General features: G+C 35.9%; 1 protein-coding gene across 2 annotated transcripts in view; it reads right to left on the bottom strand.

The window, feature by feature from the left end:
• Nucleotides 1-1,260: 1,260 nt before the first annotated feature.
• Nucleotides 1,261-24,628, bottom strand: part of LOC121315157 (small conductance calcium-activated potassium channel protein 2-like) — a 65,355-nt gene continuing 41,987 nt past the window's right edge. Inside the window, exons 4-8 of one of the 2 annotated variants that reach the window (XM_041249156.1) lie at nt 24,273-24,414; nt 11,311-11,421; nt 9,411-9,538; nt 3,625-3,694; nt 1,261-1,788 (exon numbers count right to left, since the gene is read on the bottom strand). In XM_041249156.1, coding sequence (XP_041105090.1) covers nt 1,501-1,788; nt 3,625-3,694; nt 9,411-9,538; nt 11,311-11,421; nt 24,273-24,414 — 739 coding nt within the window. In that variant the 3' untranslated portion in view covers nt 1,261-1,500. Of the gene's footprint in view, nt 1,789-3,253; nt 3,429-3,624; nt 3,695-9,410; nt 9,539-11,310; nt 11,422-24,272; nt 24,415-24,628 lie in introns of those variants that run through there. The other variant, XM_041249163.1, reaches the window with a different exon arrangement.

Raw genomic sequence — 24,628 nt, 5'->3', positions numbered from 1 at the left:
TTAGGATTTAGTGAATGGGGGCTTTTGCCTGTGCCCTTGAATTATGGCAAGCCTCCAGCTGAATGAATCGAGGGCAGGCCAGTGAATGCTTATGTTAGCGTAATAATGTGTTTTGGATATGGCCTTAAGTCTGGCCATATGCAAAAAAAACAAAACAAAAAAAAAAACCGACTAGATTGTTCGTCTGGATTCCGAATGAACTACATAAATTTAATGAGGCAGAAATCTCATACACAAAACTTAAACATGTCTGAGTAATGCTCTCTGTAATACAATTTTAGTAAATCTAAAGCACAGTGTATGACTTTTTGACTGGTTTTATAACATACTAGATGGGAAAAGTCTCCACAGAAAGCAATATTTAGACTATGTAGATGTATAGTACCTCTCATTTCCTGTTGGTTATGCTGTGAAGTGGACACAAGTCCATATCTAAGTCCAACTATGTGGAAGTTTGCCTGTTTAGCACATGCTAATGGGTGTATCATAATTGGGGGAGTATATTTATGGTGTTATTCTGTCTGACTGCCTGTCTGAATGTCAACGTTACATTTTTCATATACATAACCACTTGTCCAGTTGTGAGGAAACTTGCTGCAGATCTTCTTTAGCACAGTTTATGGAGTGCATGGTGGTGTATGGTGCGTGTTATTGTGTCTGTATGTTACACTTACGTATTTAGAAAATTGCTTATCCAGTTATGATTAAAAAAAGGAACAATATTACTTAGAGCCAGTCTGGAGGCCCTCTGTACATCCATTTACAAATCACTTTTTAAACTGGAAAGAAACTTGTTCTGGGCATTTGTTATTGCAAGTAATTGTGAGCATCAGAACCTGTGGGTATATTGGGCATCTGTCATTTTGTATGCATAAATGTTACTTACATACTATTAGCAACTTTATTTCACAAGCAGTATGATTTAAAGTGTTGAGTGCCATGACTAGAACAAACATCAGTTAAAACAGAGGCTATCTCTTGGTCCAAAATCATCAGCATACAGATGTAAAATAATAATCTTTTTTTTTTTTTTTTTACTGATTTTCCATAATTTGTTTTCTTTAGAATTGTTTCATCAAAACAACAGCAAATGAACATAACTGTTCTTGATTTCTTTGACGATACAAACATTTATTACTTCGGAACTCATTTGAACTCCAAATTCAACCAAAAAACTAAGCAGAAATTAAATATTTTATTATATTATCTTATATAATAGTAAAGTTCATTGACATACATAAATAAAAAAGGTAGTGTAATTACAGAAGAAACAATCTATATAGCAATGGTAGGTGCACTGTGCATCTAAAAAAGAAAAAAAAAAAAGAAAAAAAAAACAATTCTCACTTGTTTTGGCCTAAAACATTTTTGTTCAGGTTCCCTGGATTCTGACATCAGAACCCGGATAACACTGATTAAAACCATAGGGCTTTACAATAAAAGCTAAAATATTGACCATATGATGGCAAAAAGTCTTTATCTTGTGGGTATATTAGTCAACTAGCTACTTTCTGATGAAGTTGGCGGTGTTGTTGAAGAGGACCTCCTTTGTCTGGATAAGGACTGCGATCGCTCAGCACTGCAGGCAGCTTGCTTGTCGTGGGATTGCATTTGAACTTCGAGAAACTCTCTCTGGTGTTGGCTAATTGTCTGGCTAAGCAGTACAGGGAGAGCTTGTATGCTCCCTATTAATGTTTCTAGTTTAGTTTCCAGGTTAACAACCCTCTTCTCAAAGTCTTCACCCCTTTCGTTCAAGTCTGAAATCATGTCATACATGATATTTTGTGTCTAATGGCAGAAACAGAGAAAAGGTATTAGCAAGAAAGCTATTATGGCTAGGGTAGCCACATACATACATACATACATACACACACACACACATATATATATATATATATATATATATATATATATATATACATACATTATTTTTTTCTTGAATCAGGAAGCACACAGAATGGCTAAAAACAAAGATGTCTTATGCAAGCTCAAAGCCATGTACAGTGGCAGCTTGTATGGAGAAAAATGATTCAGTCTCATATTGGAGTATGAGATCTCAACCCACGCAAAATGGTTGCAAACATCATAAGAAAATATAAAAGGTAATAAAACAATCAAACAAGCAAGGGCTTGCATCTCCAGTTTGAATATGTTTTTACCATTATGAATTACATTGTTTTATGCTTATATATAGACACTCTGTGATTTGCTGTCTGAATGCACTCTGTTACTAATTCTTAATTACTTTTCAAGTACAAACATATGTTTTTTTTCTTTTTTTTAAATTTGTTTTTACTATTTGTCCCCAATAACCATATGTTGACTAAGGAAAAGTCTGAAGTACTGACATTCATTTGGTCTATCTTTATTGAAACTAAACTTTATCACAGGTGACCTGTCATAGCTACATGTTCGAGAAACGTATTCGGACACCCTATATATATATATATATAATTATATATATATATATATATATATATATATATATATATATATATATATATATATATATATAGATAGCAGGGAAGGGGTTAAAATTCCTCCCTGCTAAAAACATGTGAGAATGCGTGTTTTGGGTGAATGGGCTAAGGGTGTTAATTGTTTTATTATTTAGATAATCCCCTGCACCTGGTGCTAATTGTAAATTGGAGCCAGGTGCAGGGTATTTAAGAGAGGCAGCCAGTCTGTTCTAGGCTGCTGAGTGGAGGGAGGCAGATGGTGTGGTCTGCTTCCGAGCAATCAATGGGTAGGGCTGTGTGAAACCTGTGTGAATTATTGTGTTGTGTAACAGGTAAACGGCTTAGCCGTCCTGTGGGTTAATCAGGGATCTATTGGTGTATAGTCAGAGCTCCAAAACTGAGTTAGGTTGTATTGTTATCTGTATCATTTTGTGTTTCTAAAAAGCAAAAAAAAAAGTTTTTAACATTTTCTACACTAGTCATACATGTACTTTTATACACTGAAGTTTTAACTAATACATGCATAACTTCCAACATTTTTTAAAAATAAAATGTCAGATTTTTGCTAATCTAAACATTCCAGATACATCATAATTATAATCAATGAAAATGTGTTTTTTTAACCTCTGTCTATTCTCCAATTAATGCTATGCACAGCAGCAACTGCATCTGAATTCTCAAGATAGCGTGTTATATGGTAGTACTATTATATTGTATTCCAAATGAAAAGATCATGGTTAAGGTCTTTACACCAAAGTGTAATTAGCATATTTTTTTTTTTTTTTGGGGGGGGGGGGATAAATGAGGTAGTAAAAACAACATAAGGACATTTTTGACAATGCGTATTACAGGATAGTGCTTTGCCATAGCGTGTATCCTGTCAATTGCATGATAATGTGTACCTTTTTGGAGGTTTCCACAAGGTGATCATCAAAGCCTTTGTTTGCAACGAGACAACTGCAATGACCCCTTTAATGTTAAAAGGGCACAAAAAGACCACTTAATTATATTTCATTTGATGTATGACATCTCCAAAGCCGTTTCACTTTAGCTACTCTACCTAACATAGATTTTATAGAAGTAGAAATTCCAGAGTTGCCCAGTTCTCCTTTTTATGTAATAAGCATTCAAGACAAATAATGGATTGCTTTTGAACTGTACTAACCTTAGCCAGGTCCACCAAAGTGTTTGCTTGATCATTCAGCTTTCGTTGTTCCATTTTTACGCTTCTTAATCTAGATGTGGAATTTTTGAAAAGCAGTCACTAAACAGCTCATTTCACTGTGGTCTCCAGAAATCATGCACAGAACATACATCCACATGGACAATGCTTGTGTTGCTTTGGCATCATAATCCAGTTAGTTATGTAGTTGAATAAATGAGACGCATGCTTTCACCACACCGCAAAATAAAGCAAATAGCAAGAGAGATGTTACATGTTCACTGAGCATTGTTTGCCATATGTTTAAACAATTTAATATAGTTTATTTATTTATTTATTTTTTTTTTACCAGTATGAAACACAAGCCAGAAACAATTCTCAAAAACTTCAGTACCATGACAAATAGACATAGGAAGTTCTGAATTTAGGCACTGTGCAACCTGTTTGGATGATTGGGAAATTAGGTTATTCCTATGCCTAAGTGACTAGATACAGGAGTTGGCTCTGTTCAGTCTGAAATGGAATGGATTAGAAGGTGCCTGGACCTGATGGAGAGTCAGTGATAAGCAAGATTCTGACCGATATAAAAAACAAATTATTAACTTGCAGCTAAAGCAATACAGTATGTGGTCATTTGTTTGATGTGTAACATTGTAACCTGTTTACTGAGGACTCCTTAAGCAGCCCGTATCACATTTTTGCACATTTATTCTGTTTAAACACTAGTTCTTAGTGATGTTTAGACACATCAGTTTCATCTACTGATCTGAGATCATCTGTGATTCTGCACGTTATATATATATATATATATATTATATATATCATTATATATATATTATATATATATCATATATATATTCTTTTGGATATTGCTAACGAAATCATAGCGTTATGTATCGGAATACAAATTGTAACAAACTAGATCTTGATCTGTTATTTTTTTATTTTATTTTTTTCTTCTTACCACTAACTTTCTGTTTTTACAGTCACTTTAGCAAATGCTTATTTTGATTTTCCTATTTATACACATGGCTGTGCATGTCACTTTGTAGAAAGGCCTTAGTTCATTAAATGCATTTTACAGCAATCCAGCAGACTTAGTAATTAGCATGTGTAACTGAAGGGGGGGTCCTTGCTTTATTATAGCTCCCCTTGGCACTCTTGGGTCTATTTGGTTGTTTGTGTAAATTAACAGTGTGTTTCTGAGTGCTTTTCTCTTGAAGATCTTACATTTTCTTTTACGAAAAATGCCAGGTCTGGCAAATGCATACTTGATTGTAAAAGTAATAAATGAAAAATTGTGTGGAATTCTGCAAACACATTTTAATACCTAGAAGCCTTATGACAAGGTCGATACTTTTTTCACAGTAAAAAAAAAAAAAGAACAGAAAAAAGGCTTATTTTGCTGCATTTAATGGTCTAAAAATAGGTACAGGCTATAACGAACCCCCATAATATATACCTTTAAAACTCAAATGTGTATTAACTATAATGTGTGTGCCTTAGATGTAGGATGATCAGCTTTACTGAAATATTTCATTTCACATTAACTTTGGAATATTTCATTAACTTTATGGTCTTTTATCAATGCTGAAAAAAAGCTTTAATGATGAATACACAATTTTCATACAAGGAATTATCCACCAGTCAGGGGCTTAACAAATTAAAACTTCACAGAAGCAAGTGAAGTGTTTTAGCTGTGCTGGGCCTTGTTTTGGGGCTGTTCTCCTCAAATGGGACCCCACTAAATTGAATCCCTTATATTTTGGTTTGTTATTGGGTTGCTCTACACAAGACTACAAATGGGAGTATCTAATTTAACTTAATATACAATGAGCTGGTTATAAAGTATATGTTCACAATATATGTTAGGCAATGTCACATAAGCTTATTAAATTTGTCATCACAAGTGAGCAAAGGTGTGAAAAGTCACGAGTGGCTGGCAGACCCTTTACTCACAAGCCTGATCAATCCCTCAGCCCCATTACTGTATTATATTACCACACAACTATATATGATAGACCTTGTCTGGCCAAATAACACTTCAGGAGGTGTTTATTATTGTATTTATACTTTTTTTTTTTCTTTTTTGTACGGTGGCTATTAGCCATCTCAATTCTTTACTATTCAGGTTGTGTGGTTCATCTCCATAAAAATGTTTAAATGCTATTACGTTATAAATAACATACAATACTTATATATGTATTTATGTTTAAGTTATATACATCCAGTATGACCATAATAGGCAGGAACTGGGTAATTTTGATCAATCAGAGCCACTTCTAAACAAACAAGCAAACCAAAGTCCTCTACACTAGTTGCTTATACAGCATTTACTGTATTTCATAAATACTTTATAATGTAGTAAACAATAAACAATATAGTATTTCACTGTAATTATTTTAATGTAGGTGAATTTATAGCTAATTTTGAAATGATATTTAAAATATCGGGCTTGATTTTCAAAGCTACTGTGAATATGCAGGACAACACTGATTGTGGTTTTTATTGTGTGGAAATGCAAGCTCACATGCTTTTGTGTAACAGAGATATTTTACAATCTGATGCACAATGCACTTCTGAACAACAAGTCTCACAAACACCTAACAAGACAACAGATCCATTTATTTACAGCAATATTTGATGCAGGGTTTTTAATGTGGTGCATATCTAGGAATGCACATGCATTTGCTGAAAAACAGAACAAAAACAATTATGTGAGTGACCAACACCTTTGTGATTTGGTCCCAGTAAATTTATATCTGTGGTTGGTTTAGCTGCAAGTGAGGGCAATAATAGAAACTAGTGCAAATACAGCAGTATGCTTTCAAATGGAACACACTGTGCCATTATGTGTGCAGTGAATTCCACTTATCATGGATAGGATCATGATTTTGGAATAGGTTTCCATGGCATACCATTTGATTGACAGGGAATAGGATCTCTCTGATGCATGCACAGAACATTTTTTGAAGAACGGCTCATACAAACTTACTTCCGAGCTCTAGTTTCATTTTGTTGAAACAAAAAAAAAAAGACAAAACAAAAGAAAGAAAATATAAACAAAACAAAGTAGCACAAAGGGAACGGGTAAGTCAAGACAATAATGTAATCTATTAGAATGGGGGCATTAAAGCAGACCATTCTTTTAGGCAAAAGAAACAAACACAAAAACAAAACAAAAAAATCTAGATTGATCTTCAGCTATTCCTGAGCACTCAAGTGGGTTAAAGGTATTGAGTATTAAACTGTAAAAGCTGTTTTTTTTTTCCATTTGCCACTGTAAAACACTACAGATAACACTAAAAAGAAAAGCAGTGCCTGTTTATTAGCATATTTCATTACATATGTAGCCATCAGTCATATGATACCTGACATTAATAGAAAACAGCAACATGCATTGAAAATTCTCATTAGAAAAAAGTAATTTATCCTGAAACAACATTATAAACAAATTTCCGTTACAGCAGAAAGCAGGACCCGACCTGAAGCTCTCAAGGATTCTATGTGGGGTGTCAGGTGGGGTCCTGTTTCATACGGTCCTTTGAATTCTAATGTGGTGGCAGGTTAAACGGGTTTCATCTTGGACAATGTGAAAATACATTCTGGACAATTAGCAAAAAGGGCTTCATGATAAAGTTAATTGTGCTAATAAGAGGTAAGAAGATGTTTGTTACACCGTAAAGAGAGAACACTATGTCATTTAAAGGTATCCAACTCAGAGCACAGAGAGATTGCACTGTAAGGTACACTGAGTGGAACAGCATACTTCTTTAAGTGGACAAATTATACATTTCCAAAACTCATTAAGAATGAAAACCTCTAATCTGCAATGATAGGAACAGTTGGAAAAAAAAAAAAAAAAAGTATTGAAGCTAACCAAAGGACCCTAACTAGCTAGGAAGTACAGTATGTATCTTTTCTATATGTTAGCAAGGATTGACAACATTAATTAAATGCACTGGGTCACGTTCACAAAGCATGTAACATTATGTTAAGTTAACACCAGTTTGTTCTATTAAAAAAAAAAAAAAAAAAAAAAAACTTCAAATAATTTCATTTAGCATGCACCTCTTTCTTCCTTGTTCAGTTTGCTATTTCTTTCTTCTGTTACAAAAATTGGTGCAAACTTAGAGCAGTAGTAAATGTTTTGTGAAATAGCCCAATAATGTTTTAACTTCCTCTCAACCCTTCTCCACTTCTTTTAAATATATATTTTTGGTTTTTAGTTGTACAATTAATCACAAATGTACAATCACATCAAATACATTTTACAAGCAACAATATATATTTTTTTATATTGTAATATTAGGCTTTTTATATTTATATTAATCAAGTATTAACTGAATCCGGTCTCTGGGGTAGATGTACGAAAGTGTTACGGCTGTCTCAACAGTCGCAAACCAGTTGCAAACGAGTCACAAGTCTAGAGTGAAATGTACTAAACAAGCACAATGCTGTTAGTGGCTTTTTAGGGAGTGCGGTGACAGTTTTTCTTTGCAGTTCAACCTTAGATGAGTATGTAATTATGGGCGTTCCTGCTAAATTCACAAAAACGTGGTGGAGATAGTGCAAATGAGGGTTTTCAAATATTATAATGAGATGTACTAAAGCTAAATTGCAACACTTACAATTCCAACAATTTGTTAAGAACTTTTGAAAGCGTGTTTTAAACAGGCACAATATACTGCACACAGGTGCCGCTAACCCCTCCAGCTCATTCTAAACATCTGTATAGGACCATGATCTAGTTTGTGTTAATTGTCTAGGCTTCTAAGTAGGCCAATGTAAAAATAATAATGATTAAAACAAAAACAAACCAAAAAAAAAACAAGCCAAAATAATTGTTTCAATTTAAAATGATTTTTTATTCGCATTGTACAATGCAGCAGCATGATTTATTTTGTGTCACTGGTTGCCTACAGCAGGCTAAAGTAAAAAGAAAGTGCACTAGGTATTTGTTTGATTTTACTACTGTACTGTATAGGCCTAATGTACAGAAATATTTTTATGTAATGTGTAACCTACCCAAAACACATTAGTGTTATTTCAGCGTAATGATTAAAATGATCTGAGCACTATAAATGTGTGTGTGTGCAATTTTATTGTATTATTTTTAAACCCGACACCTCATTAGGTCGAACAAACATGTTCGGTTTAGTGAGGGGCTACTGTATGATTATGAAAAGCTTTTTGGGGGTGAAGGTGGGAGCCCCACTATAGAATTTTTTTATACATAACAGAATTAAAAATAAGTAAAATGAAAACGGAACAGAATGCATTGTACAGATGACATTTAGATTTAACAAAAGCAATGTTATTTTGATTCGTGCACCTTTGCACGTATAGACGTTATCCTTCGGGCACCCTTTGCTGCAGCAAACCACAACTTAACTGCCGCTATTTATTTAAATAATGTCACATGACTCTCGCAATGCTAGAAATCTCATTAAGAAAATGCAACAGATATTTAAATGAGTATATTGCGGCTTTTTTCATTAACATATTTTCTCTTAGTACATACGACAAAATGAATACTTTGCAAATTGTCGCAACGAAAACGCAAATTGCAGTATGTTTGCACTGTGACTGGCCCATCTTAGCACATCTACCCCTCTGACCTTTCACTTTTGACATTGTAACAAGTAACCCAGAATTGGTGGCATGACTTCTGTATTACTTGGTGGGGAGAATGTGTTTAGTTTAGTTTAGTTTAGTTTAGAAACTAGTGGACATTAGATTGTATTATTTATATAAGAAGACATACATAAATAAAGAACCATACTCACTGGTGAATGGCCTGTAAGAATTTCCGTTGATGTTTCCTCACTCGTGCATGGTCTATCTTTTTAACTAACTTTGTGTTTTTGTATATTAACCATGTTTCCCTGAGTACATTGGCAGCTGCATTTTTCACCTTTAAAAAAAAAAAAAAAAAAAAAAAAAACAGTTAGATAGTTTAATTATGAGTGGATAGCGTTGACGGAATGCTGAAAAACAATAACTAAACCATGTCAAAACACACTTCATCTTAATTCTTCACCTATTAATCTTACAAAACTAGAATAACTCTGTCACAATCAAACTTCTGAGAAGCTTTTTAAAGTTTTGTAACATTATCAGTTCCTTTTTTTATTCACAAACAATTGTGCTTATAAAGAACTTCATAAATCTGACCCTGTGTATCTTATGGTTGACTACACAAGGTGGTTTCTACGGTACTGCAGATATGGTTAACTATGCTTTTTATGATGCTTTTCTGTACTCTACCAATGTTTTACTATGATATTACTTTGTTTTACTTTGTTTTTACAGCAATATACATTATATACAACATGGAATGTCTATTTTATTTTACCTTTGAACAATCTTGAACACAATAATTATAGGATAGCATTCTTCATTTGTATAACAGTACAGCACAAACTCCTTTTCAGAACTGACCAGGTGTTTTTATATTGGAAGAATACACACATGGGCAGTTTCTGTACTGTAAACAGACGGTCCTTCTGTCTAGTTGGTATATGCTGTTCTCTGTCAACTTAAAGTATACTTCCCTTAATGAGGGTCTTAACCTTCTGAGGCTGCTCTGCATTTACAAAAAACATACAAAATAGAGTGAGCTCCAAGAAGAGCCCAAGATACAGCAGGCTATGTGTGTGTGTGTTTGTGTGTGTGTGTGTGTTTGCTATGTTTGCTAGTGGGTAGGTGTTAGAATGGAGTGTTTTCAATAGTTTGGCAAATCATTCATTCACTGAATAATGAACTAAAACCAAACACACAAGATATGCTGTACAATAAACACATCTACAGGGTGCTATGAAGCCACTGGGAGATGTGTGTCAGCTGAGCTGAAGGACAAACCTGCAGATTAGCATCACAGAATATTAAATGAATGCAAGTGGTTTGATCAGCTTGTTACACTATAACACTGAAAAGGCACAAAGAGAACCAAACCATATTTTACTTGATAAAGGTTTCTGGCAATAAATAAATAAATAAAAGTATGATTTCATAATTATAATTTCATGACTTTTTAATGGTATCCTAAGGAGGAAGCCCCCTCTGGGTTTGTGCTATGGTGTCTGTATTGAACAGCTAATGCAATAACACTTGTAGCAAACTGCTAAGTTTATTGCTAATGTTTTAAAGCATAGTAAAAGCATGGTAAATCATATTACAAAAAAGGCAAACTGTGATAACTGTATTGTGGTACCATGCAAAACTCTCATTAAAGAAAATGTGTTGCATTAAATATACTAGAATTTTGATTCTTAAACCCTTGGTATACAGTGTGGTGGCAGTGGCTATGTGGCTTAATATCCACCCTGCATACATCCAATGCCATAACAATATAAAATATCTTTGGTAGAATTTTTAAAAATGATTTAAACAAACAAACAAACAAAAAAAAGGTAGAAACTGCAATCTCTGGAACTGTGACAGCTACATTTTAAACCTACACAACATTATAAGCTCCTTCTTCATGTCATTCAGGATACAGCCCCAGGTTACAGTTAGTTCTGCCCAGCAATACTTCATCCTGACGTGGACTAACAGATTATAGTAAATCGAACATGCCTTATTATGGTCTCACATTAGTGCTAGAATGATAATTATAGATTGTATCTGTTATATATACAAGCTGTTGTGTCAAATTGTATTCAGTTAGTGTCTTAAATGACTTACTCTTTTAGTTAGCTGCGTGTCCATCATAAAATTATGCACATGTTTTTCAGCTTTAGTTAGTTCTAACTTCTTCGCAACCACAGCTACCACCAGAGCAGTGCAGCCAGCTCCCTGAAAAGAACAAGCAGTATTAACAGTACAATTTCCTTTTCTCAAATCAATTGCTTCAAGATAAAATGAGCATACTGTATTTCCCTGCTAAAGGTTATCCTGATGATATCGATGTATGCTACAGAATCCATTTTACCATGTATTTAAACTAAATTTCCTGTGCCATTAGAAGAAAAACAGCTCCATAGAAGGATATTACCACCTCCACGCTTGACAGTAGGTATGGTGTTCTTTTCTTTGTACGACACTCCAAACTTTCTCCAAACGTAACGACTATCAGCGTGACCAAAAAGCTCGATTTGAGTTTCATCATCCACAGAACCTTTAACCAGAACACGTTTCCATCTTTCAAATGCCGTTTTGCAAACTTTAAGCGATTGTCCTTGTGATGTTTTCCTAAGAGTGGCTTTTTCCTTGGCCTGCAACCATTGAGACCTTCACTATGCAATACTCGACCTATGGTTGAAATGAAAACCCCAGTCCCACTTGCAGCCAGTTCACTTTGAATATCTTTGGCACTCAATCTCGGATTGTTATTAACCTTCCTCACAATTCTTTTACCTGTTCTTGGTGAAAGAACCTTCTTTCTTTCAGACCGAGGGAGCGTTGTGACAGTACCATGATAATAAAAAAACAATAGTTGAAATTGGGATACTCAAATGCTTGTAAATTTTCTTGTATCCTTACCCAGTTTTATGACAATAAATAATGTTCTGCCTAAGGTCTTCAGATAGCTCTATACTTTTTCCAATATTGACTTTTTTGTAATGACTAACCCTTTTATACTCTCTAAGAATGTTGACCTACAATCCAGCATTTTCTAGACTTTACTAGAATCAGGTTCTGCATTATTATGTTGAAATTTCTAGCACCTTGTAGATAATAATATCATAGCATTAAAGGGTTGAATACTTTTGAATTAGCATTTTTGGAGTTTTGCAATAAAATTGCTAAAATAAATAAATCTATTTCTTGTAATTTTTTTTCTCCTCCTCAAAAGCAAAACTTTTGCTACAAAAGATTTTCCTAAAATTCTTTGTTTTCAAGAAATTTCTCAAAATTATAAATTTGCATTGGTGTATGTAAACTTCTGACTACAACTGTTTGTATATATAATGGTTTGCAGGAGTATTCACCCCCCTGCAAAGTTTTCACATGCTGTTGGCACCTGAGCGTACTCCACGACGCTTTCAAATTAGACTTTACATGTAGAATCTACACAACCTACTCCACATTGATGAAGTTAAAAAATGCATATAGTACATAAGTAAGACTTACAGAGAAAAACAGATTAAATCTCAGTTCATAAATGTTCAAGCCGTTTGCTACTGCAGCCCTAAATCAGCTCAGGTGATTTGTTTGAAAGGTCACAAAATTAGTGAAACGGTTTCAGCCTGCGTGTACTCAAAGGGGTTTAACACTAGAAGCCTCATGGTGGTCATTTTGGCGGTTTTTGGTTTTAAAATGTAATTTTCTCCAGTTGTGTAACACATATGGGGCTGTGTTACACGACTATTACATATTCTTACAAAGCATGAAATGTGGGACTGCAGAAATAAAGGAGATTTATTACATTATACCTAAAAGCACCAGGAGCAGTCACATTGACGGCCACACAGAAAACAATTGTATTTTGATTATACATAACAGTATTTTTCTTTATTATTTTTATTTACCAGTCCGTTTGTTTAGTGTGTTCAGCTGTAATCAGATTAGTCTCTACTCTCTGCCTGAGTGAATGACTGACAGTCTATTGTTTTCAATCAGCCTTTTGAAGGCTGGTGCCTGCTTGCCAGCTGCGCTGCTTTGGGCAGTCGATTAGCATAGGGATTAGTAAAAATAAATACCAGAGACCGTGGAGTTTTACTACACAACAAAATATGGAGTTGATGTTTTGGGTCAGATGGCATGGAAGTAGTCTGTGAAAGCTGGCTCCCGACGGTGGTCTGTTCAGGTGTTTTACAATGTATTGGACCTAGCAGCCATCAACTCCTGGGTACTTTCCAAAGAATGCACGGAGAAGAATTTACCAAGGAGGGAATATATTTTGTAGTTAGCACAGGAACTTCACAAGAAGCATTTGGAACAGAGGGAGACTGTCAAGCGTGTACCCATAGCTGAAGCTGGCAACCTTGTTGAGAGCCACAAGAGACAGCAATGCCAGGTTGGTAAGTGCAATAAAAATAAAACTTTAGACAGCTGTGCCCTATGCAGAAAGGCAACGTGGAGAAGTACATTATCTGTGTTGATTGGGAACAGCCTTAGACTCAGGTAAAGGAATACCATTTTGTCAAAAAAAAGAAAAATAAATTAGACTTTGTTTTACTTCTTGTGCTGTGCTGTGCACTTCTGTAAAATGTTTTTTTTTTTTTTAAAGTTTAGTTATCCACGTTGTTCAGTTGCTTTTGCTCATCTGATAATAAACCGATTGCTGTTGAAAAGTAAAAAATGTATTGCTATCGTTTCAGTTTTATAAACATGTACCGTATTTTGTAAACCAACGTATGTTCAGAAATGTATTTATTTAAATTTTCTTGTTTTGATTTGTAAATAAACATGTGTATATATAATATAATATGCTTCGGTTTGTGGCGTACTCAATAATAATAAAAAAAAAACCTGAATTACATCCGACTGTTTCTCCTTTCGTTATACCGTTCACAGTGTTTTGAATATAGCCGTAAGAAAGACTGCTGCCATGCTTCTAGGTATGAGTATATCTCTGATCCTTCTAGTGTCAACTTGTAGATAATTTCCCTTGGGTATATAAAGACATTCAAGCTGCAACTCACTTAGTGATCCAACAAAGCACCCATGAAGACCAAAGAGCTTTTGAAACAAGTCATGGATAAAGTGATAAAGAAGAACAGAGCAGGAGAAGGGTACAAGAAAAAAAAGGTGCTGATTATCCCTCTCAGCATTGAGAAGTCCATCATTAAGTGGAAGATGCATCATACCACCAAGACACTACCCAGATCACGTCGCCCTCCCAGACTGAGCAGCCAGGCAAGCAGGAAACTGGTTCAGGATGTCACTCTGAAGCCACCTTGAGAGATCTGCAAAGTTTTGTGTCTGAGATGGGAGTCAGTGTTCACACATCAACAATACTATACTACAATGACACTGCAGACATGTGTAAAAAGGTTTTGTGGTCAGACAAGTCAAATATTTAACTTTTCGGTCTAAATTCCAAGCTTACGTCTGGCGCAAGCCCAACACTGCACATCATCCACTCAACACATTCTCAACTGTCAAGCATTGTGGTGGCAGCATCATGTTATGGGGATGCTTCTCTTCAGCAGGGACTGGGAAGCTTGTCAGGATAGAGGGGAGAATGGATGGTGCAAACTACAGGCGAATCCTTGAGGAAAACCTGTCTGAGCCAGCCAAGACTCTGAATCTGGGGAGGAAATTCACATTTCCGCAGGACAATGACCCGGAGCACAAAGCCAGCTACACTGGAGTGGTTGAGCAAGAAGAGAATTTATGTTCTTGCGTGGCCCAGTCAAAGTCCTGACTTGAATCCAATCGAAAATTTATGGCAAGACTTGAAGATTGCAGTCCATCGATGATCTCCAACAAACTTATCAGAAGTGGAGCAATTTTCTTGTGAAGACTAGGCAAAAATTTCACCATCCTACTGTGCAAAGTTAGTAGAGACCTATCCAAAAAGACTCATAGCAGTAATTGCTGCAAAAGGTGCTTCTACCAAGTATTTACTTAAGGAGCTGAAACCAGTACATTTAATTTTGTACATTTTCTTTGCAAGTTTTGCTGACATTTAACCTCCTCCTTATATAACAGTGTTCAGTTTAACCACTACAGCTTTGAATAAAAAAAGGTTGTTTGAAAAACTGTGCATAGGTTATTTGTAGTTCAACAATATGTGACTATTGGTAGGGGGTGAGTACTTTTGTATACCACTGTGTGTGTGTGTGTGTGTGTGTGTGTGTGTGAGAGAGAGTGTGTATATATATATATATATATATATATATATATATATATATATATATATATATATATATATATATATATATAGCATTGAAGAACTTTAGATGTAGACCACCAAAGATAACCCTTAGGCAAGATGTTTCTCCTTTTTGCTTTTTTGCTTTTTATAATCGGATGGATCCCACTCATCAAATCTGATAAAAAGGAGATTTTTATTTTTCTCTGCTGTCATGTTGGAAAGTAAACCCTAATACATACGGCTTTGCCTTTTTTCTCATTCCGTGTTTTCTGCAGCACAGATCACTACCAAGATCATACAGGTCAACATGTTGTCAACAAACAAAAGCTGTAAAACAAGCCCCAGTTTTATACACTGTAAAATGGATATTCTCCTAGCCCAGATAGATAAGTTAGCCCCATCCTGCTCTTTTAAAATAAGTGTCAGTGGGACCTTAAAATGTCTACAGATGAGAGAGGAGGTCAACTTCCACAGAGTAGACATGATCTCACTTAACAAGTGCTTTGGCTCAGAGGGAACAGCCAACTAGCACCACTTTCTGTATCATCTATTTCACATCCAACCTCGCTTATAACTTCAGAAACCTGGCACAATCTAATATTAAATAAACAAACCTGAAAGGCTAAAATTAATACTGTGACCACCATTCTTTCACCATTAGTGGAAAACCTAATCCCATAAAAACAAATCTTGTTAGCTCTAAAAGCAGCTTACACAAAGGATAATTATTTTCAATTATGGGTGTTCTGGTGAGAGCTTATTTTATTTTATACATATAGCTACCCAGCCAATTATTTTATTATACAGTACACTGAAGCAATTAATAAAATTTCAGCCTGGAAACCAAATGAGGGATGACAAGGTTCTATTGATTTTTTGTTACAATAGAAGAATTTTACTGCTGCAATAAGTTGGCCTATTGGTCTGGTCTGTCAGAGATTTCAATGCAACCTGCCGTGGCCAATAAAAGAAGCACCCAGGACGCTGAGAACCACGAGGTCCACAGTTTCTCAAAAACACATTTTAAACGGAAGTGTATGGCTTGATTACTGGCGTATCTTTTTTTTCAGCAGTTTCCCAGTTAAGTGTTTTAATGAAATGTTAAGGAAAGGTAAAATTAAACAGAGGCTTAATGTTTGTTACAGTAGCATCAGTAATGTAATTTATATATATATATATATATATATATAGATAACTTTCCCTTCCACAAAGGAAGGGAGTTGTGGGTATCTACTGACACTGGTGTTATCTTCAGGTGTCATCTTTGTCACCCTCTGTAGCCACCAATAAGCAGGAGGGGAGTCATAACTGGCCAAGGCTTTGCCTTTCTGGTCCCGCAGACTTTGAAACAGCAACCTGGCCCTGCTGCATCACGTGCAGCAGCACTGCAAACTGGTCAGTGTCCATCTTGGTCTCTTCTGATGGTCTCGCTTTGACTCTGTGGGACACCACTGCCACCATGTTGTAGGGTGAAAATGTTTTGGTAATCATATGAAAGAAAATGTCTTGGTGATGTTAAACAGGACTCCTAACAAAGCCTGCCTAGCAACAGGACTGAAAGTCTGGCTAGCAACAGGAATGATAACAAAGTCTGCACTGCAAATTGCTCTTGCTACAGGAAGAGCAGTTTGTTGTCACTAAAGGACTTGGGTTGCTAAGGCAACAACCGTTTATAGACTTTGTGGTTTACACATCTCAAGAAATGTACAAAGTTTGCAAGACGTAAGGGTGTTAATTTTGTCCTTTGATCTCTGTCACAATGACCAGTATCTTCTGCCGCCTGTTTATAGCAAGAAGCGCCACTGGCACACTCCCACCAGCCAGTTAAAGAATCGCAGCCATCCAATCCTCGGCTGTGACTCCCTGTACAAAACACCGCTGATAGTGTGTCACAGATGGAGCTTCTGGTTCTTTCCTGCAGGTGCATGCATGTGTCCGAGAAGCCAGTAAAGGTTACATTGTCTGTTACATAAGGGTTTTAAAAAATAATACTGCCAAGCATCTCACTGCACAAACAAACAAGAACCCTCGCTTGAAGACACTATGAAACTTAAAAGTACAGTGACCAGACATGTAAACACAAAAAATCTTCACAATAGCAAAAACAATAACTCTTCAAAACCAGAATGTGTGGAAGGTGGAGCGAAAAATAAAACTGGTAAAAATAGGCACACTAAAAATGAAAAAAAAAATACAATGTAAATATGCAATACAAATAATAATAACAAACTTGCTAATCATTGTAGATAAAAGAGAAATACATGAGATAGGGTATTAATGGAGGGATGTGAAAAGCTTTAACAGGGAATCAAAAGGTGAGAAAAGGGTTTTAAAGTAAATTAATGTGATTTAACGTGAATAATGAGATGGTAAGGCTATTATCGATTTGTGTGGTTCCTAATGGTTACATACACAGGACTGGTATAATGTGGTGAAAAAAAAGTAGCTTGAAAGATGTGAGCACAAAGGAAAATAAGAAGGGGAAAAAAGTGAAAAGAAAATGACACAAATGACGTCTGTGTTCTACACATTTAGAAATATCAAAAGTGTGTGAATCCAGGAGAGAAGCTAAATAAAAACATGCTGGGATTCATTAATTCCCTTTTTTATAAACGGCTGTCAGGAAGCATGCTGTTAGTGCCTTCAGAATAATATTCATTCACAAATCTCAGCTTCCCACTCATCGGCTATAGCATAATTTACAAAATGAAAAACTGCAAATACATTGTCAGCACACCTTTGGAAAATAAAATACAGCTGCTTTTTTTAGAATAATGACATACACACATATTATAGAGCTTAGACAGGTTCTTTGGAGTTTCAAACTCATACAAGCGGGCTCAAACTGAAGAAGCAAGGGGCACTCTAGCTGTGGGGCACTCTAGCCCTGGCCATGCTGGCAGCAATGCAGGGCAGTCCAGCAGTGACCATGCCGGTAGCCCCTCTGGACGTGCAGCTGGCAGGGGTGCGGGGTAATCCGACAGTGGCAACGATGGCCCCTGCGGATGTGCATCTGGCAGGTGTGCTGGGTACTCCAGAATTGGCAATGCCGATTACCTCTCAGTACCTCTGGCCGTGCATCTGGAAATGACTCCCCCTTCTTTGGCACTGAAGCATTATCCCCCAGTCTTTGGCATTCGGGCTAGGCAGCTGTTCCTCCTCCTCCTTGGAGGAGGCAGTTGATCACAAGGTGCCCAACTTGAGGCCTCAAGAGCGCCTAGGTAGGTGTCCCAGCTACCCTCTCACAGGCCTAGGAAGAGGGGGGGACGTGTAGCTGGCAGTAGTGTGGGGCACTCCAGAAGTGGCAATGCTGGCAGCCACGCTGGCCCCTCCAGACATACAGCTGGAGAGACCCCTTTTTGGGCCCACGAGCCAGCAGCTGTTTCTCCTCCTCTTCTGGGAGGGAGCAGTTGATCATGAAGTGCCCCTACTCCCTGCAGACGAAGCACCAAATTGAGGCCTTGCGAGCGCTGAGATAGGTGTGCCAGCTAACCTCCTCTGGCTCTTGGGCAGGCAGCTCCTCCCTCTCTGCCACTTGGGCAGGCAGCACCTCCATCACTCCCCCCCGGGACTGCCACTCCTCCCCTTTCTCGGCACTTGGGCTGGCTCTGGGAGAGCCTTCAGGTGGAGCCACTCCTCAGCTCACTACACCTCATCCCGAAAGGGGCCCTTTCTTTTCATTTTACCTTTTTTTTCTCTTTTTTTTTCAACTGTAGTCCTGCTCTGAATCTCCAGGGGTGCTATCCCTCTTCTGATACCACAGTGTGACAGGGTAGCATCACATCACAGAGAGAGAGAACACGAAAGCTGCTATTGCTTATGTTTAATAACAACTAATACAGTACAAATAACAAAACAAATCAGTACTAAACAAATAAATAGGCACAAGGGCCAAAACAAAAGGTTTACACAAAAATTCACAAACATAAGCAGGACAGCAACACACACCTTCACCACTTCACCTCTCTAACACCCGTGATCCCCCTTCTTATACACCTGTGGCTGGAGCCTCATTAACCATTAAATCAATCAATTACGACTCCAGTCACATTCCCAGGTGTTTTCTCCTCACACACCTTATACCGGTAGGGCTTCTGCAGTGCCACAGTATCTAATAAAACATTTATTAAAATGTGCATTTATTTTGTAGATGACCTTTGTATAGATTGTCATGTTTTTTTTTTTAGTATTAAGTATTAATTTATAAATCAGCTTGTTATGCCAGGTTCTAGAGATTAAAAAGATCCTTACAAATTATATAAACAACAAAACAGTTATTCCAATACATATTTTAATACCAATATGAGCTGTTTGTAAATACAGTGCTCATGGACACAATTTACCAAAACACCACAATATTAATCCTAACCACCTTCATGTTTCAGTTTAAATATTGCCATCTCAAAATCTCTAACAATGAAAGTGAGTCTCTTAGGTGTACTATTTTGTTAAACGTGGGGTGTTACCAGGGGTGCAACAATTAATTGATGTATCAATTACTGATCATTACTTTTTCTGAGCTTCTATTACATATTGGTGATTCGATGCATCAAATTAGAACCCAGTTTGAAGTCTCCTGTTTGCATTAAAACCTTGAGTGTGTGAAAGTGTGCTTCTTTTAGTGCTAGTACGGTAAATTAGCGCGTTGCTAGGATACACACTTTAGGCCTCTACATTAGCATTGGACAAGCCATTGTATTCATGTTTTCTTGATTTTAAAAATGAAGGCAATGTGTTTTTTGGGGGGTGGGGGGGTTGTTTGTTTTTGTAAATCTATTAAATCTACCGATTACCTTCTTTTGTTTCAAAACATGTGTTTGGATTATATGGCAATATTATATGAAAAGATGGTGAATTTTGTATGATACTTAAATTAGTCAAGATTTGTGCGATTAATTCAAATGTTTTGCTTTACTTTTGGACATAAAATGTTAACAGTAATGAATAACCATATTTCAGACAGAAATGACTTCTGTTAAAATATAATATTTTTTATTATTAAAATGTTAAAGGGACAACTGATGAGGACACACACATAGGGTTCCCATATGACTCCACATTCACCAGGACACTTTGGAACAGTTCAGGCTTTTCAACTCACACCACAGTGCATTCTGGTATGTTTTACCTGTCTCATGTACTACACTTACCCTTAATGCATTGGGAGTGAGTTAAAAAGCCTGAATTGTCCCAAAGTGTCCCATTGAAGAGGAAGTAATATGGAAACCCTATGCATACATATTCTTTTCAGTTGTTTAACACTCAAGTCCTTTGTATTTCTTTTTTTTTTATAATCAGAAGTGTTCTAAGTTTTGTCGAACTGTTATGCACAATTGTGTTTTTATTATTGGATCTTCTCTAAAAAAAGAAAAAAAAGTTTGATCTTTATTTTGAAAACTAAAATGTCAATGCATCGATTAGCGTTGACATGTATATGATAATCGAATAAGAAATTAGGGTGCCGATTGTACCACTAAAAATTACAGGTAAGGCTTCCTCTTTTAGATGTCATTATTAACTGATTTTTAAGGTTTTTATTGCTTTAATTTAGATAGTTGTTCAAATAGAAATTCAGGGTTAAAATGTCATTTTGTAAACCAGCTGTGGTCCAAAAAACACATTTAGTGGTTGCTTTTAGTGATGATATAATGATATGTTTTACCTTGAAGTTTGCCTTTGAAATCTAACTTTTGTTAAAACAACATTGACTGGTGGCTTGATGGCCTTAGGCATTACAATTCTATTAATATACTACTGATTTATTTATCTGGTAGAGTTGTGAAATCGTAAACACACACATGATCTAGATTTATAAAACATGTGTAACAAATAGCCAAATATAATAATCATAATCATGTATTTCAATCACACTGCATTTAATTATTATTATTATTATTATTATTATTATTATTATTATTATTATTATTATTATTGTTATTATTATTATTATTATTATTGCTTTGTCTGATTTTTCAAAGTGAATCAAAAGAACACACAAAACATATATTGCTACTGCCTAAGAATGAAAAAGGAGATTGCCATGATGCTATATGGGTTTACGGTTTGATTATGCCATTAACAAACATGTAGAACATTAAACTTAAGAGTGGTGTACTAGCCCTGGGCCATGGTGTAAAGCCAGGAATACAGCTCTGATTATCTGCTCTTTGGTTCTATTGCTTTCAACCTTCTCTGCAGTCTTCATATAACAGTTGTAAAGAATATCTTAAGCAAATAACTGACAGTTATTTGAAGCGCACCAGTCAGAAAACCAAGCCTTTTTGTTGTTAACTAACATGATACAAAAAAAACTGATTAAGTCGTTCCAAAAAAAAGCAAAATTAGTTCTACTGAAAGAATTTTTTTTCTTTTGTTGTTTGAATCACAGCTCAGTGTTTTTTTTCTCTCATTGAATTCAGTGTAATAAAAAATCAATATGGCTATTTACTGTCAGTGATTTTCCGATTTTGTATTTCATGGTTCATATAAAACTTACATTTAATCATATAAATCTTTAAGAAAGTAAGTCCAGTAGAAAATAACCCCGACAAAAATTTGAAAATTCACCATACAGGTTTTGTTTGTATAGGAGACCTAATTTTATATATATATATATATATATATATATATATATATATATATATATATATATATATATATACAGACGGCAACAATACAGTGTAAATATATACAGTGGCTCTCAAAAGTATTCACCTCCCTTGTACTTTTCCGCATTTTATTGTGTTACAACATGGAAAAACACAAAAAAAGTCAGTAATGTCAAAGTGAAAAATAAAATCTACAAATTGTTCTAAATTAATGCTCTGGTGCAACCAATTGTCTTTAGAAGTCACATAATTAGTTGAATGGAGTCCACCGGTGTGCAATTAAGGTGTTTCACATGATTTCCTGTCTCTGGGAGGTCCCACAGTTGGTTAGTACATTTCATAACAAAAACTGCATCATGAAGACGAAGGAACATTCAAAGCAAATCCGTAATAAGGTTCTTCGAAAGCACAAATCAGGGGTAGGATATAAGAACATTTCCAAGGCATTGAATATCCCCCGGAGCAGAGTAAAGTCCATTATTAAGAAATGGAGAGAATATGGCACAACTGTGAATCTGTCTAGACAGGCCGTCCTCAAAAACTGAGTATTCAGTCGAGAAGGGCACTAGTCAGGGAGGCCACCAAGAGGCCTATGCCAACTTTAAAGGAGTTACAGTCTTCCACGGCTGAGCTGGGAGACACTGTGCAGATGGCAACAATAGCCCGGGTGCTTCACAAAAATGGCCTTTATGGGAGAGTGGCAAAAATAAAGCCATTGTTGAAAAAACTTTGCCAGAAGGCATGTGGGAGACACTGAGACCAAGTGGAAGAAGATTCTATGGTCTGATGAGACAAAAATAGATTTTTTTGGCCTCAATGCTAAGCACTATGTTTGGCTGAAGCCTAACACCGCACATCATCCTGTGAACACCATCCCTACCATGAAGCATGGTCGTGGCAGGGGATGCTTCTCTGCGTCAGACCCTGGAAAGCTTGTGAAGATAGAGGGCAAAATGGATGCAGCAAAGTACAGAGAAATCGTGGAGGAAAACCTGCTGAAGTCTACAAAAGCCCTGGGACTTGGGAGAAGATTCATCTTCCAGTAGGACAATGACCCCAAACACACAGCCAAAGCCACACTGGAGTGGCTTAAAAACAAAAAGGTCAATGTCCTGGAGTGACCCAGTCAAAGCCCGGACCTCAATCCAACTGAGAATATGTGGAAAGAGTTGAAAATTGCTGTTCACCAAAGGTCGCCATCCAACTTGAAGGAGCTTGAGCAATTTTGCTAAGAAGAATGGGAAAAAATTGCAGTGTCCAGATGTGCAAAGCTGGTAGAGACTTATCCAAATAGACACATGGCTGTAATTGCTGCCAAAGGTTTCTCTACCAACTATTAACTCAAGGGGGTGAATACTTATGCAATCAATTATTTTTTGTTTTGTATTTGTAATTAATTGAGAATAATAGATTTTATTTTTCACTTTGACATTATGGACTTTTTTGTGTTGATCAGTGGCAAAAACTCCTAATTAAATATATTTTGATTCCATGTTGTAACACAATAAAATGTGGAAAAGTCCAAGGGGGGTGAATACTTTTGAGAGCAACTGTATGTGTGTGTGAACATAATTTGGAACATTTATTTTACATCATGTAAACAAAGAAACTACAAAATTATTTAGCAAAAGTCTACCGGTACTACTAGTAGTACTGTACTAGTAGTAGTATTTCATGTTAGATTTAAGTTTTTCAGTTTTACGTTAAGTATATGGAAAACTACAAAATGATATGTAACTCAATATGTTAACATCACATTATTCAGCAGATTTTATTCAACTTTATGAAGCCAAATTAGTTAATTCTATAGGGTGATTGAAAACTTTTGGCCAAGCTGTATATGAAACTGTTAAAGGGTAAAGAAACCAACAGTCTATAACAGTTTTATGAATATTGAAAGTTATTTAATGGCTTTTTGCAAATAGGGCAATTATTGGAATGTTTTAATATACTGGGACATTAAAATAACAGTGCCAGACCCTGTGGGCATGTGAATAAATTGTACAAATACAAATCCCCCATCTATTTATGTAAATCAATGCATAGAATTTGTGTAGCAAATTGGCCTGCCCTTTGTGTCATTTCCTTTCTATAAACGGGAACACTAACAGTCTACAAATATTTTTGCATGAGAAATGGTTCACACGATAGACTGCAAAGAAAGAATTATCATTAACACCAAAAATGAACCACTTCTTAAACTCCACATCTGTTTAATGTTTAACATGTGAGTTTACAATTAAAAGGAGAAATGTTCTACAATTCATACTTACCATAATTCCAGTAAGAAGACAAACCCCTTTGCCACAGTATGTATGTGGTACCATGTCCCCATATCCAATGGACAGAAATGTGATTGAAATTAGCCACATCGCTCCCAAAAAGTTGCTAGTGACATCTTGGTTATCATGGTATCTGGAACCCAAAACACATTTGAGAAATTAGCAGTTATTGCAGTAAATCTGGAAACGTGTAAGCAAGTCCATCATTATAGTTTGTTTTCAAAAAGGGAAAAAATAGATTCACACAATTTTGTATTCTGATGGACAAACCATATTCTGTACTTTAAAATATTTTTGGGGGTGGGGGCTGGGGGTAACGCTGAGAACAAATTAAACCATAAACATTT

Source organism: Polyodon spathula, chromosome 1, assembly GCF_017654505.1.
Source record: "Polyodon spathula isolate WHYD16114869_AA chromosome 1, ASM1765450v1, whole genome shotgun sequence".
Taxonomy (NCBI): Eukaryota; Metazoa; Chordata; class Actinopteri; order Acipenseriformes; family Polyodontidae; genus Polyodon; species Polyodon spathula.
Note: the sequence above shows the minus strand (reverse complement) of the source record. Positions and strands in the feature narration are given on the sequence as shown.